The 13,295-nt window shown below is 32.7% G+C and overlaps 1 protein-coding gene across 2 annotated transcripts in view; it reads left to right on the top strand.

Annotated features, from left to right (window-relative positions):
• The window catches only part of LOC106478416 (NEDD4-like E3 ubiquitin-protein ligase WWP1), a 35,006-nt gene extending 29,936 nt beyond the window's left edge, over positions 1–5,070 (top strand). For both annotated transcript variants that reach the window (XM_013938957.2, XM_022382013.1), the window contains 2 exons: positions 317–518; positions 676–5,070. In XM_013938957.2, the coding sequence (XP_013794411.2) occupies positions 317–518; positions 676–848 (375 nt within the window). In that variant the 3' untranslated portion in view covers positions 849–5,070. The remainder of the gene's footprint in view (positions 1–316; positions 519–675) is intronic.
• Positions 5,071–13,295: the final 8,225 nt, after the last annotated feature.

The raw sequence follows: 13,295 nt of genomic DNA, 5'->3' as shown, positions 1-13,295 counted from the left end.
TTATTTATTCTGTGTGGATCTGGTCTTTTGAATTAGTAAAGTCACAAAGTTGTAAGTTCATACAATTTTAAAAACACTTCTAAAGTAGTATGATTTTGAGGCTTATTGGCAAGTGGTATTAGTTTCATAAAGGTTTAAATATTTAATATAAACAATACAGGTGTTATTAACATTAATGGGGATTAATTTGTTAGTATTAATACAATTTTTGTAAATTTGATGAGGAAATACATTATGTTTGATTCTTTAAAAGTAAAAACATTTCAGTAAACAGCTGATAGTTATGTTCCATTTTTGAACCCCTCTTTCCTTTTAGCTTATGCTTTGTGGGATGCAAGAAGTGGACATAGAAGACTGGCACCGTAACACCATTTACCGACACTATACTCGTAACAGCAAGCAAGTGATCTGGTTCTGGCAGTTCGTTAGGGAAATGGATAATGAGAAACGTTCCAGATTGTTGCAGTTTGTAACAGGAACTTGCAGAGTACCAGTTGGTGGTTTTGCTGAACTAATGGGTAAGTCTTACCCTTGTGATTTTTTAAAATATGTGAATCGTGTAAAATATTGTAAACATTTCAAATAGCTATTTCATTCTTAATTTATTTGTTCAAAAAACACTGTATTAAATGCTTTTATAGCCCCTCTAAGAAAGTGGCTTTTCTTCATCTCTAGGGAGCAGCGGGCCTCAGCGTTTTTGCATAGAAAAAGTTGGGAAAGAAACTTGGCTTCCACGTAGTCACACTTGTTTTAACAGACTGGACTTGCCTCCTTATAAAAGTTATGAACAACTGGTGGAGAAATTGACATTTGCTATTGAAGAGACAGAAGGATTTGCTCAGGAATGAAGTTATCATGACATTTGAAAAATATACATTACAGAATGCTGTTTTGGTGTTCATAAAGTAGAAAATAGTGGACTTGGATTGTCCTCTATATCAAAAATGTTCCTGTGAAAGCAATGAGGGTAGTGAAATTACATCACCCAAATATTCTGTCTTCAGAGGTTAACTGTATTAACTTTAATGGTATGCAAGCAAATTGACTTTCGAGAAAAAACTGTAGTCTTTCAAAGATAAAAGGAGCTTTTTGTACAAATAAAGAAAGCATTAATTTTTTCTTCTGTGAGATCAATTTAGAAAATGCCTTAGTAAGGTTAATTTGTTTCTTGTAATGGAGGTTCCCGTTAGTGCATGTGTAAATAATTTAAACAGGTGAAATGTATTTAATACATTTCAGGTGAATGAAGTGTTAAATCTTGGAATTTTTACAGTGGTTGGACATGAAATAACCAATTATCTAGGACTCCAGGAACAAAGGCCATTTGTATAGAAAGGCTGGCATAGAATAATGTAAGGGTTATGTATTCTCTTTAGAAAATTTAATCTAAGCAGCATACAGTTTTTCTTTTTATGTATTAAGTTGAAGATTTTGACAGCTATTATATATTGTTCCTTTATTATGTACACTATTTTCAGTGTCAACCAAAGAACTTCATTACAATATCCATCCAATGTTCTTTCAATTCTATAAAATACACGCTTCTAGAGAATCTATTGTAATCCTGCAGTTTTCCAACAGGTAATTAGACACCTTATTTGGGATTTTGTGTGTTGATCCTGCAGCTTTCAGATATAAAATAACAGACGTATTATTTGGGATTCTCTTGATCCTACAGTTCTTGCAACAACACATATATTTTGGGAGTCTATATCTTTATCCTGTAACATTACAGAAATATTAGTTGGAAATTTGTCTTGATTCTTCAGTTTTCCAACAAAACATAACAGACTTTTTCCTTTTTTTTTGGATTCTGTGCCTTGATCTTGCAGTTTTCTAACAGAATGTGACACCATGGCATTGATGTTTTTACTGAGAATGAAATAGCTCTGACCAAACCCAATCAAAGTTGTCACAGTGTTTATTCTGGATAGCCACAAAAATTCAATTGAACCTAAAGTGTCTGATTTGATAAACTACAAAGTATAAATGAATCTAAAAGATCCGTCCTAGATAACTTCAAGGTATAGTTGAACATACTGTGTCTAACCAGAACAACAATGAGAACACGGTTAAACCAGCAAAATTGGACTGGACTAGGATAGGCTTAAGATACAAAATAAAAAAAAGTAAGCAAGAGGCTATCCTTAGATACTGTGAATAAATTTTAGAAAAACTGGTATACTATAGATTGGACTGCATTCTGAAAAAGCAGTAATTAATTAATACATTCTGCAGGCCACCATTAACTTCAATTTTTTAAAATCTAAAAACGTGTATCTGTTCTAATTTTGTTTTTAAATAGCTGCAAATTCCTGTTTCATTTTTAATTTTTTACTGGTCCTATTTCATATTGTTAATTTTTTTGTTTCTGCAATTTATATGTAGTTCTTTAACTTGTAACTTGACAGCTGAAAGTTTAGAAAACAGCTTCAGAAAATATTGAATTTTTTAAGAATAGTGTAAGAAGTACAGTATGTTGCAGAAAACGAATGATTGTATAGCTGGTGTGATTGTATAAGCTATTTAATATTTCAGCTAACAATGTTTCAATATTCTAACTAAGTAAATATTGAGTTTTTTGAAATGTACTACTGAAAATATTGTGTAATGAAACATAATAAGACTAAGGTCATTAGAGGTACGTCTTTTATATGTTGGAATGTTTTTTTTATTGTATCTAACTTGAAGTTTTCGTATACATGAGAATAACGCGTAATAATTGGTCATTCCTAACCATATGAACATTTTTTTAATGGAAGCTAATTATAGATTATTTAGTATTTTGTAATAAGGATAAAAAAATATTTATTCAAATTATTCAAGGTGGTAACAGTAGCATATATGGATTGTTGTAATACATAAAGAGTGTTGTTTCTTATTTAAGTGCAAAATTTTCAGTGTACTGTCAGAGATATGTTTTGTAATTAGAAACATCTAAATATTAGTTAATCTGTCTTTGTAACTTGAAAGTCTAGAAAACTGATTTTGTGAAATCCAACGATTTCTCATAACTTTTAAAAAATGATTATAGATCAAAATAGTTTAAGAAAATAGAAATATAATTTGGTAAAGTTCCATATATGAAATAATTTTTGTGATTAATCAGACTGAGTTTGATTGTCATGTTAATGTTTGATGTTGTTATGTTTGACAGTTTTGTAGGTTGCCTGAGGTTGTAATTAGTGAATGGTATAAGTATGGCAAGGGATTATCCTGTTTTGATTGTGTACATACTTCTTCTGGATCTTAAAATAAAGTTTTAAGCCATTTCATAATGAAGAGGTGTATATTTTGCAATTGTATTAATTTATGTAATTACCTAGGTATTTTTTTTTTACTTAAAACTTTTAAATTATTAACCTTAATTTGTAATTTATGAAAATTCAGCTGTGTGAGTGAAGTGCTCAAAAAATTGCATATTTTGATGCAATTCTTGTGGAAAATATTTGAACATTGCTTTTAATCAGATCTTCAAAATATGCAAAGTTTGTGCTAAGTGTATGGGAAAATTAGCATTAGATACCAAATATTTTTTAAATATATTGGATCCACTATGTTTTGTATGAGTGTACACACATCTGAATCAGTGTGATCTCTCTGTTGAGAAACTATAAGGTGAGTCAGACTGAACCTGAGAAAGTACATTTAGTGCACCAAAAAAAGAAGCTTGATTGGGTGGTTCTGGTACAGGAGCAGTGTTTAGAAAGGTTTAGAATTTGTTTACTTTTATCACATACCTTATTTGAGTGGGAATTAAATTTAAACACCAGGGGAATGCTTTAGAATTATTTTATAATCTATCATTTAAATATAAATGCTTATGACAAACAACTATATTCTAATGGTGCTGGTAGCAGCATTTTCCAGAAGTTTCATGTACAATTAAGACTAATATATACCAGAATTGTGAACCTACTTGTTAAAGAGTAGTTTATTACAGCATAGGAGTTCCTCATTACCACATTGCTTTGATGGGTGATGATGTATATCAGCATCCATGGGTTAAAAATGTCAAATCTTTTTTTATCTTGTGGTAAGCAGAGTGGAAATTATGTGTGCACAATAATCTGAAATGTGTTTCACAAACAGTTGTAGGCGAGTAAGATACAGCTGGTCTAGAATATGAAAAAAGAAATGTTTCATACATATATATAAATTTTTGTTTCATTCTTGTCATTTTTCTCAATTTTGTTTTGTGAAAATGCTTTTAATATTTTTTCATTTCTTCCCGACTTACTTTCATTGGATTTCTATCTAATTTAAAAAAGGGTTGCCATATATTTTTTTACATTCTATACTATTAATTGAAATAACATAGGCTCACGCTCACTTTCATCTTCCCATTTCATTGACTTATTATTTCTGTTATTGTTATTAACTTCCCTTCAGCTTCATTACTTTCCTTGTTATTTTCAGTTTCCATTCTTTTGAGTCTCATTACCTCTCTAGTTATCGTTTGCTCTTAGTCTTTTTACTTCCCATTAGTTTCCTTCTTAGTCTCAGTACTTTTCTAATTACATTGTGTTTGTTCTTAGCTGCATTGCTTCCCCGGTTACTATTTGCATTTGTTCTTTAGTTTCTGTTTTCAGTCTTTCTTTGTTGATCATTTTTGTTGTTAGTCTCATTACTTGTGTACTTGTCAGTTTCAATTCTTAGTCTTTTGCTTCTTTAACTACTGCTACTTTCTTCTTGTCAGTTTTCAAACGTTCAGGAAATAGACTAATTATTCTTTCACTTCTCTAAGACTTTTTTTTGTCTAAAAGAACATTGAAACAAATTTCCCCAGTTTATAAAATTTATGTTTTCAGTGGTTAACTAAACTGCAATAAAAATTTATATTTTATTGAGTTTTGTATAAATCATTTTAATTTGATATGAAGGTACGTTAGAATCTATTTTTTTTTTCATGATTTCATAAGGTATATAAATATGGATTTACTGTAAATTATGCCATTTATATTAAAAGAAAAAAGGAAGTTTTACTTCTCATTACTCTTGACATTGAATATTATTATTGTAAAGAACCTAATGCATATGGTAATGAAAGGAATAAACAGTTGATCTGAAGTTGAATGTTCAGGTAATAAGAATTTTACAAAAAAACTTCTTAATTAAGAAAAAACTTGTACCTTACAATCCATTTATGGGAACTTTTCTCATAGCATGTTCACAAAAAAAGAATGTGTAATGACTTATACAAAATACTGCTTTAAAATAAGAACACTGAGAAGTAAAAACACTTGTTTATTGAAATCCATACCAACATTAAAAGGGGAAGAAAAATGTATAAATATTGAGCAAAAAGCCACTGAGTCATACTAGTTTTTTAACTAAGGTTAAGTGGTTTTTATATATTATTCACTGAAAATAATGCTGCTTATGATATATCTGTAAATATCAATACTATTGTGCTCTTAAGTAACTCTGTATTTTATTTTAAAGTACTATCAAAAGGTCTTTAGAAGTTTAAGTATCATAACAATATACTGATTTTAATCATGCTTTATAAAAATGATGTTCCAGGTCTTATGCTACCCTTGGAACTACTTCCTCTGTCATCAGTCATACCCATTAATGATTATGATGACCTTGGTTATACATTATTGCCAGACATCACAATCTTTATTGTAACAAGCTTCTTTGAAAGATAGCAAAGTCAATTTTAGAATACACATCTAGAAAAACTTCACAGACCCTTATGTGGACTTAGGCTTCTAAGACCACATTTAAGTAAACCAAAAGCATAAAAGTGAAATGGAGTTTCATTACGAAACTTGACTTGTATAGTTAATTTGGTGTTAGTAATTTTAATATCTTTGGCCATTTCTTCAGATTTTGATTTTGAGATGTTGCTTGCACCTTGAAAGTTTGTCAACTTCAAATTTTTGTTTATTACCTTGTTAATGGTACAAGAAATTATGTGGATCTTCATTGTAGTGGCTTTCTTTGTCAGAAGATTTTCATAAACATAGCTGATGCTTTATGAAAGTATTGCTCCAAATTGACTTCGTTTTTTTTTTTTCATTCAGATGCATGGCCTAGTGGTTAGGCTGCTTGACTTTGTAATAGGAGGGTTCAAATCCCTGTCACCAAATATGTTTACTCCTTTAGCTGTGGAGGCATTATAATGTGAAGGTCAATCCCACTTTTTTTATTAGTAGAGTATTAAAAAACTGGCAGTGGGTGGTGTTGACTAGCTGCCTTCCCTCTAGTCTATCACTGCTAACTTATGAATGGCTAATGTAGGTAGCCATTGAGTGGAACAAACACCTAACTACAGGACAATGCTGCCATAGTTAGACTTGTGGCCGAAGAAATATTTGTTGCATCCCTTTCTAAGGCAAGATTATCAAACAATGTAGAACAAACAACAGGTTATTTCAATAAAGGAAGCTGAAAAACTGGCACAGCAGAACATTTGGTACATCAATGGACTCTGGTAAAATTTGGTTTGTTTTGAATTTCACATACAGCTATACATTTGAGATTATTATGTTATACATTAGTAAATACTTCACAAAATAATGTCCAAATTCTTATGAAACAACATTATTGTCTACTGCTGTCTTTGTTTGCTACCCACTGAACATTTTGAGTCAAAAATGTCATATTTGATATCGATTACAGACATCAATGCTTAAAATACTTGTGTGTGTATATATATGTCAACATATTAAGATATTGTTACTTGTGGATGACAAAGAAATACACTGCAAACAAATTGTAACTTTACACCCATGGCCATTTATATTCTGCACTCCTCAACAAATATTCTTATAAAATTAGAAAATCAAGATGATAATTGACTTGTATATGCTAGTTCAGCTGTGTCACTCTAGATTTAAGCCATGGCACTACAAGCTACATGTTTAGCACTTTTATATTTGGTTCACAAATATTTTTAGTTTTTGCTTTTGAAGTTCATTTGCTGTGTTGTCGCCTACAGAGTGCATAATTCTTCTCGTGATTCATGGCATGTGCACGTTTTACTGACATCACGACAGTATAAATTGCAACATTAAGCGTCCCATATGTAATGTAATTTAAGTGTCTACTGACTGACTGTCTGACAAACAACACAACATTGCATGGTGGTGCAAATGTTAAAATAGGTGACCCCTCCAGGCGACCTTTAGACCCCTTTTGGGGAAATTAATTCCCTCTTGGTTTATTTACTTTTTCTCTACCACTGTAAATAAATTGGACTTTAATTCTTACTACTGTTTTACTATGTGCAGAAAAGGGTTTCGATACCCGTGGTGGGCAGAGCACAGATAGCTCATTGTGTAGGTTTGTGCTTAACTTCAAACAAACAAACAAAATTTCTCTGTTGTTAGTCAACAGCTTCCTCCTCCAGCCTGTTCGTGACAAAATATCTTCATTTGAGGTGTGACTTATCTAACATACCTTCAAGATGCACCTTAAGAACCACGACTCAACTGCTTCAATTTTTTTGTCCATACAACGAAAATTAAGATTAACCTTTTTTCCTCATAACGTGTCCGAGAAACATCAACTGTCTTTCTCTGTTGTGGCCCCCCAGTAGCACAGCGGCATGTCAGCGGACTTACAACGCTAGAAACCGGGAAATTGAAAGTCTGATCGTAACTGGAAAGATTGAAGGAAGGAAAAACAGTGGACTTATGTTTGTTTCTAATTTCGCGCAAAGCTACATAAGTGCTATCTGCGCTAGCCGTCCCTAATTTAGCAGTGAAAGACTAGAGGGAAGGCAGCTAGTCATCACCACCCACCGCCAACTCTTGGGCTATTCTTTTACCAACGAATAGTGGGATTGACCATCACATCATAACGCCCCCACGGCTGGTGGGAAGGGGATTCGAACCCGCGACCTTTAGATTGTGAGTCAGGCGCCATAACCACTAGGCCATGCTAAATAGATGACTGTATCTCCATTGGAAATTCTTTGTGCCTCAAACAGAAGAGATCTGTGGAAGACCACGATCACCAAGTTCTGTTTGGATATGGCACATAGAGAGAGAAAGAGATATATGTATGAACATAATCATTATTTTTTCTACATCTACTCACAGATGTTTTTCGCAAGATGGTATTTTCAAAAGACATATATTACAAGTTATCGTTTATTAAACACACATTAAATTTTATTCATCAGTCGTATTAAACTCAAGTTATTTAAACTAAATAGTGTTTGTTTGTTTGTTTGTAATTAAGCACAAAGCTACACAATGTACTATCTGTGCTCTGTCCACCACGGGTATCGAAACCCGGATTCTAGCGTTGTAAGGCCGCAGACATACCGCTGTGCCACTGGGAGGCACTAAATAATGTTTATCACATTGAGAGTCGTTAATAGATTGTTCTTTATTGATATGTATTTATTTCAGAATTTCGTTCAAGCCTGCACAAGTTCTATCTGGGCATAATTGTCCATAATTTTAAACCCATAAAGTCAGATTACATTTAAGACGGGTAATGAACAGAGATTTAATCATCATTCGTATGGCGCATCAACGACCACAAAGTTTTTTGATGCAACAGATCGCGAACCATGCATTCTCAATTCACAGTAAGTGCATGCTGTTCACTTTATCACTCCCAATCCTGTTAATGATGTTTAGGTTGAATGCACAAGTAATTTATCATCTGTGAACATTTGTACCAAATTCTACTAATGATCCTCATTAATTTATAGAAAATAGTGAATATTAGACATATGTGATAAAATAACGCGTGTTGCATATAGAATGATCTTTTTTTTACAGTTTTAATTTTAAGTTATAATTATTTATTGTCTTACAATTTATAATTTATTGTTTTAAACATTTGAATTAAAAGTTAATTTTCACAATGAATTTAGAAAAGCATTTTTAATGAGATATGCATAATTCGAGTAAGAACATGACCATCTAGCATCCAAGACACTTGCTAACTATGTTATTTCTATGCTGAAACTTTCTTTCCTTTTACATTTTACATAATTGTAGTGATAATTAGCAATGAAATTTTTTGAGTACAGTAAAATCTTAGCATTTGGATAAAATCGTCATTTTATGCTACTAACACTCATCGGATAAGTTGTGTATTAATTTCGTTTTAATTAATCAATTTGCTTTATCTACTGTCTGTATATTAAGTGATGTTATTTTCATTTGTGAGAAAATAAGTAATTAGAGATAACTAACTGTTGTATCTTACTAAACTTTTGATCAAATTATGTAATGTAAATGTGGAAGCATGCACAGCACCCTATTGAACTTTACACTGCCACTCATATACGTTAAAGTCTAATATTCCAATGAACGACTTATTGATTTTCTCCCTAATCTAAAATTCGTTTTCACAATATATTAAATACGAGTGTTTGAGAAATGGTCGTTCAGGGGAAAGATCTTAACGTCTTACTGTCCACGGGGGGATTTTTAGAACAGGAGATGTTACTCAAGAGTTCGATGCGAACCTGCATCTGCTATTCATACATATCAGTTATGTGACAGCTTCATGAACTATTAATTTAGCGAATAATTAAATATCATTTAATTACTCTTCGAACGCAGAAAAACTATTTTGTATTTTATTTTTACTAAAATTTTGAAAGTCAAAAGAAAGAGTGTTGCATCATACGAATTTTTGAAGAAAAAGAAGATAAGAAACAGAAATAAACATTTTGCATGCTTAAGGAAATTTTAAAGACATTATTGAGACCAAGGCTTTCCATAGAGTAAATTTAATAAACTGGTATTTTATGAAGATCAGAACTTTCCCTACAATAACTTTAATAAAATAATTTATGAAGAGAAGGACTCCTCATACTAAAACTTCAATAAAATACTTCATTGAAACCAGGACTCCCCCTACAGGAACTTAAAAAAAAAATGATGGAGAGCAGAACTCTCCATACGGTGACTTTAATAAAATAACTTGTGAAAAGCAGGACACTATACGTGAACTTTAATATAATGATTTATAGAAAGTAGGACTCCCTAAACAGATTCTTTAATAAAAATTTTATGGAGAGCAGGACTCTCCATACTGAAACTTTAGCAGAATAAGATCTATTAAAAATTCTCTTATGTTTATATATATATATAAAACTAAGTGTGAAAGCCCAAGTACTAATTGCTACATATTATAAACACTTGAAGCCATAAAGCTCATTTTGACTATTTATTTCGCACACCAATCAAGCTGACTGTAAAAAGCATCAAATATGGTTCCTGGACAGATTATAAAAACTGAAGAAGAAAAAGAGCTAACTTGAATCCGGCTTATTTCTCCAAAGCTACTGGAGAGATTGGAAGCACAAACTTCAAGAAGATTCGTGAAGGTTTCCCTGTCTGGAACAAATTTCAGCTGACGAAACGAAAGTCAATGTAGCGGAACATTGTACATGTTACAACAAAGAAAACGGAGTGTATGAATCACATTTCGTTACGATTGACAGAGATGGGGACATAGGATAACTGCTCTAACACAGTATTGCTTTACTCTGCAGTTTTTTCCAGTTAAACCCGTAACTATTGCTATACTTTGATATGTTATCAAATATTAAAGAACCATTTATAGCCAAAAAAAAAAAAAAAAAGGAAACAGCAAATAACCAATGAGCTCATTTCCTCGACATTTCATGTTACGGTCGTTTCAAGTGATAATCCTATTTGAACACAAGGACAGTTTTGTAAAATTAACCGATTATGTTGATTAACATCACAGTGGTCGATCAAGCTCTAAATGTTAAAAAAGACACAGGAAGGTGGTAAATACATGGACGAGTTAGCTAGATTCGCGCGCGCGCGTGTGTTTGAAGATATGAGAATCTGTGGAATAGCAATGATGATTCAGCTATTTTCTTACTCTACAAGTGAACAACGAAAACATAATATGACAGAAATAAAGTGGCTGAAACTGTCGGGATAAGAACGCGTGAGCTGGAACATTTTTAGATAGAATGCGTGGAATTTATCAAAATCAGTTTAAAATCCTGGCTGACCTTTTTTTTTTGTCTTTACTGACAATGACTAGCTTACATACCCCAACTTCTTTGTTTTTGTATGTTATGTTAAGTTTTATGAGATTTGATATAAATTTTCTTTTAGACTTAGTGTCGTAGTTATGTTTAAGTCAATCAAAATACTACACAAAATTACAACTGAAAAGTAATCGTCATTTAAAAAAATAACAACATAACATTTATAGAACTTGTTACAAGAAACAGTTCATGAATTAAAATAACAATACGACAAACTACTACTGAACATTAGGCATTTTTAGATAAGCTTTGATATACGACAGTTTTTTACTTCAGTTTCAGTTCGTCGCGATATATTTACGTTTTCTCATTTTACAGCCTCCCAGCAGCACAGCGCTATGTCTGCGGACTTATAACGCTAGAAATTGAGTTTCGATACCCGTGGTGGTCAGAGCACAGATAGCCCATTGTGTAGCTTTGGGACTAATTACAAACCAACCCGTTCTACAATGCTGTACAATCTTCTGTCATTCTCCGCTTCCTAATGCGTTATATACACTAGGATTTGATAATAATTTATTTCAAATTTATACCAACTTTTTTGTATATATCTTCTTCTTGCATAAATAATTAATTCAATATTTTAGGAACTTGGTCGTGCCATGGAAAAGTCAACAAGTGTATAGTAATAAAAAGTAAATATATTACATATTTATATCTTTTTTTTTATCAAATGAAGCCTGAAGTTGACAAGCACGAACATATGGTTGGCCCTCTATGGGACAGCGGTAAGTCTACAGACTTGAAACGCTAAAATCCGAGGTTCGATTCTCCGCAGTGGACACAGCAGATAGTCTAATGTGGCTTTGCTATATAAAAAAACAACGGCAAAAAACAACAAAATAATACACATATGGGTAAGTGCTTTGTTTGATTTCAGATTTTTATATCGGACTACAGGAAACGTTCCAAGAAAGTCTGCTGGTAGACTCCGAAAATCTACTGCCCGAGACGACCGTGTTTGGATCAGGTTAGCACGTCAAGGTCAAAAGAAGTCTTGCAACACCTTACGACAGGAATGGCATGAACACATTCATTTCAGGATGTCCAGAAAAAGAGTGAATAAGAGACTGACCAAACAAGGTTATTTTGCAAGAAGGGCTATCTGCAACTCAATATTAACCAGAATTCACCGTCGCCACCGTGTTACTTGGGCAAGACAGCATGCCAACTTACAGTTAAGACACTGGCGTCGTTTGCCTGGATTATAGATGAGGGAAGATTGTTTCTCCCACAGGAGGTGGCGCAGTAGATGTTTGGGCAGCTATTCATCATGATGGAAAAACTGCTCTTCATGTCCTCCAGGGAAACGTCAGTGGCGCTTCCTACAGGCATCACATGGAAACGATATTTCTGCCATATGCTAGGGCAAGGTTTGGCAGTAACTTTGTGTTCCAGGATGACAATGCCACTGCCCACAGTGCATGTATTGTACATGATTATCTCAACCAGGAGGACATTACAAGATTACCATGGCCAGCAAAGTCTCCAGATTGTAATGCCATTGAGAACTACCTCATTGACAGCATGCCATGTCACCTTGTGGAGGTTATTAGAGCAATAAGAGGACCAACCAAGTACTGAATGTTTAATATGACTGGTGTATGGTTACAGGTGCTATTTATAATAATTTGATGTTATATTTTGTCATTATATACATGTTTTGGTAAGGTTTTGTTGTTATAGGTGAAATGTTGAGTTAAACGTCTTTCTTCAGGTGTCAGATAAAATTGTTTGCTGTTCTAATGAATTGTTTATGATATCCATAGAACCTGTCTCATTATACAAATTACGTATGTAGATGTTTAATATAACATGCATTTTTCAGTTTAACCACGCTGGGTTTATTTGTATTCCATCTTAATTATAATGATCTTACAAAATGTACAAACATTTTGGCCCAAACTGTAATTGGACTAACAAAGACAATTTTTTTTTACCCTAGACAAAAGTTAATGGGCCGAGTGCGGAACAGAGTGTTGGATGTACAAGACTGTTTAGTGTAGTTATTATTTATTTATTTATTTCATGAGTTAATATTTAATGAATGTTTAGTTTTTAAACAAGAGTGCTGAAGATGGATTGTTTTAAATGTGTTAGTTATGACAAGTTTAGTTACGTAACTCGGTAAGAGTCGTACGTTGTGTTTGCAATTACATTGTTGTGAAAGGTAAACTAATATTGTTGACGTCACGTTACTCGAACCTTCAGTATTTGTTTCCTTACGGTAACTGAGTATGGTTAAATCAGCGCTGTTCGCGCACTTTACATGAGCTTCCAGACC

This window comes from Limulus polyphemus, unplaced genomic scaffold, assembly GCF_000517525.1.
Source record: "Limulus polyphemus unplaced genomic scaffold, Limulus_polyphemus-2.1.2 Scaffold209, whole genome shotgun sequence".
NCBI classification, from domain to species: domain Eukaryota; kingdom Metazoa; phylum Arthropoda; class Merostomata; order Xiphosura; family Limulidae; genus Limulus; species Limulus polyphemus.
The sequence above is the reverse complement of the archived record's forward strand: the minus strand, read 5'-3'. Positions and strand labels throughout refer to the sequence as shown.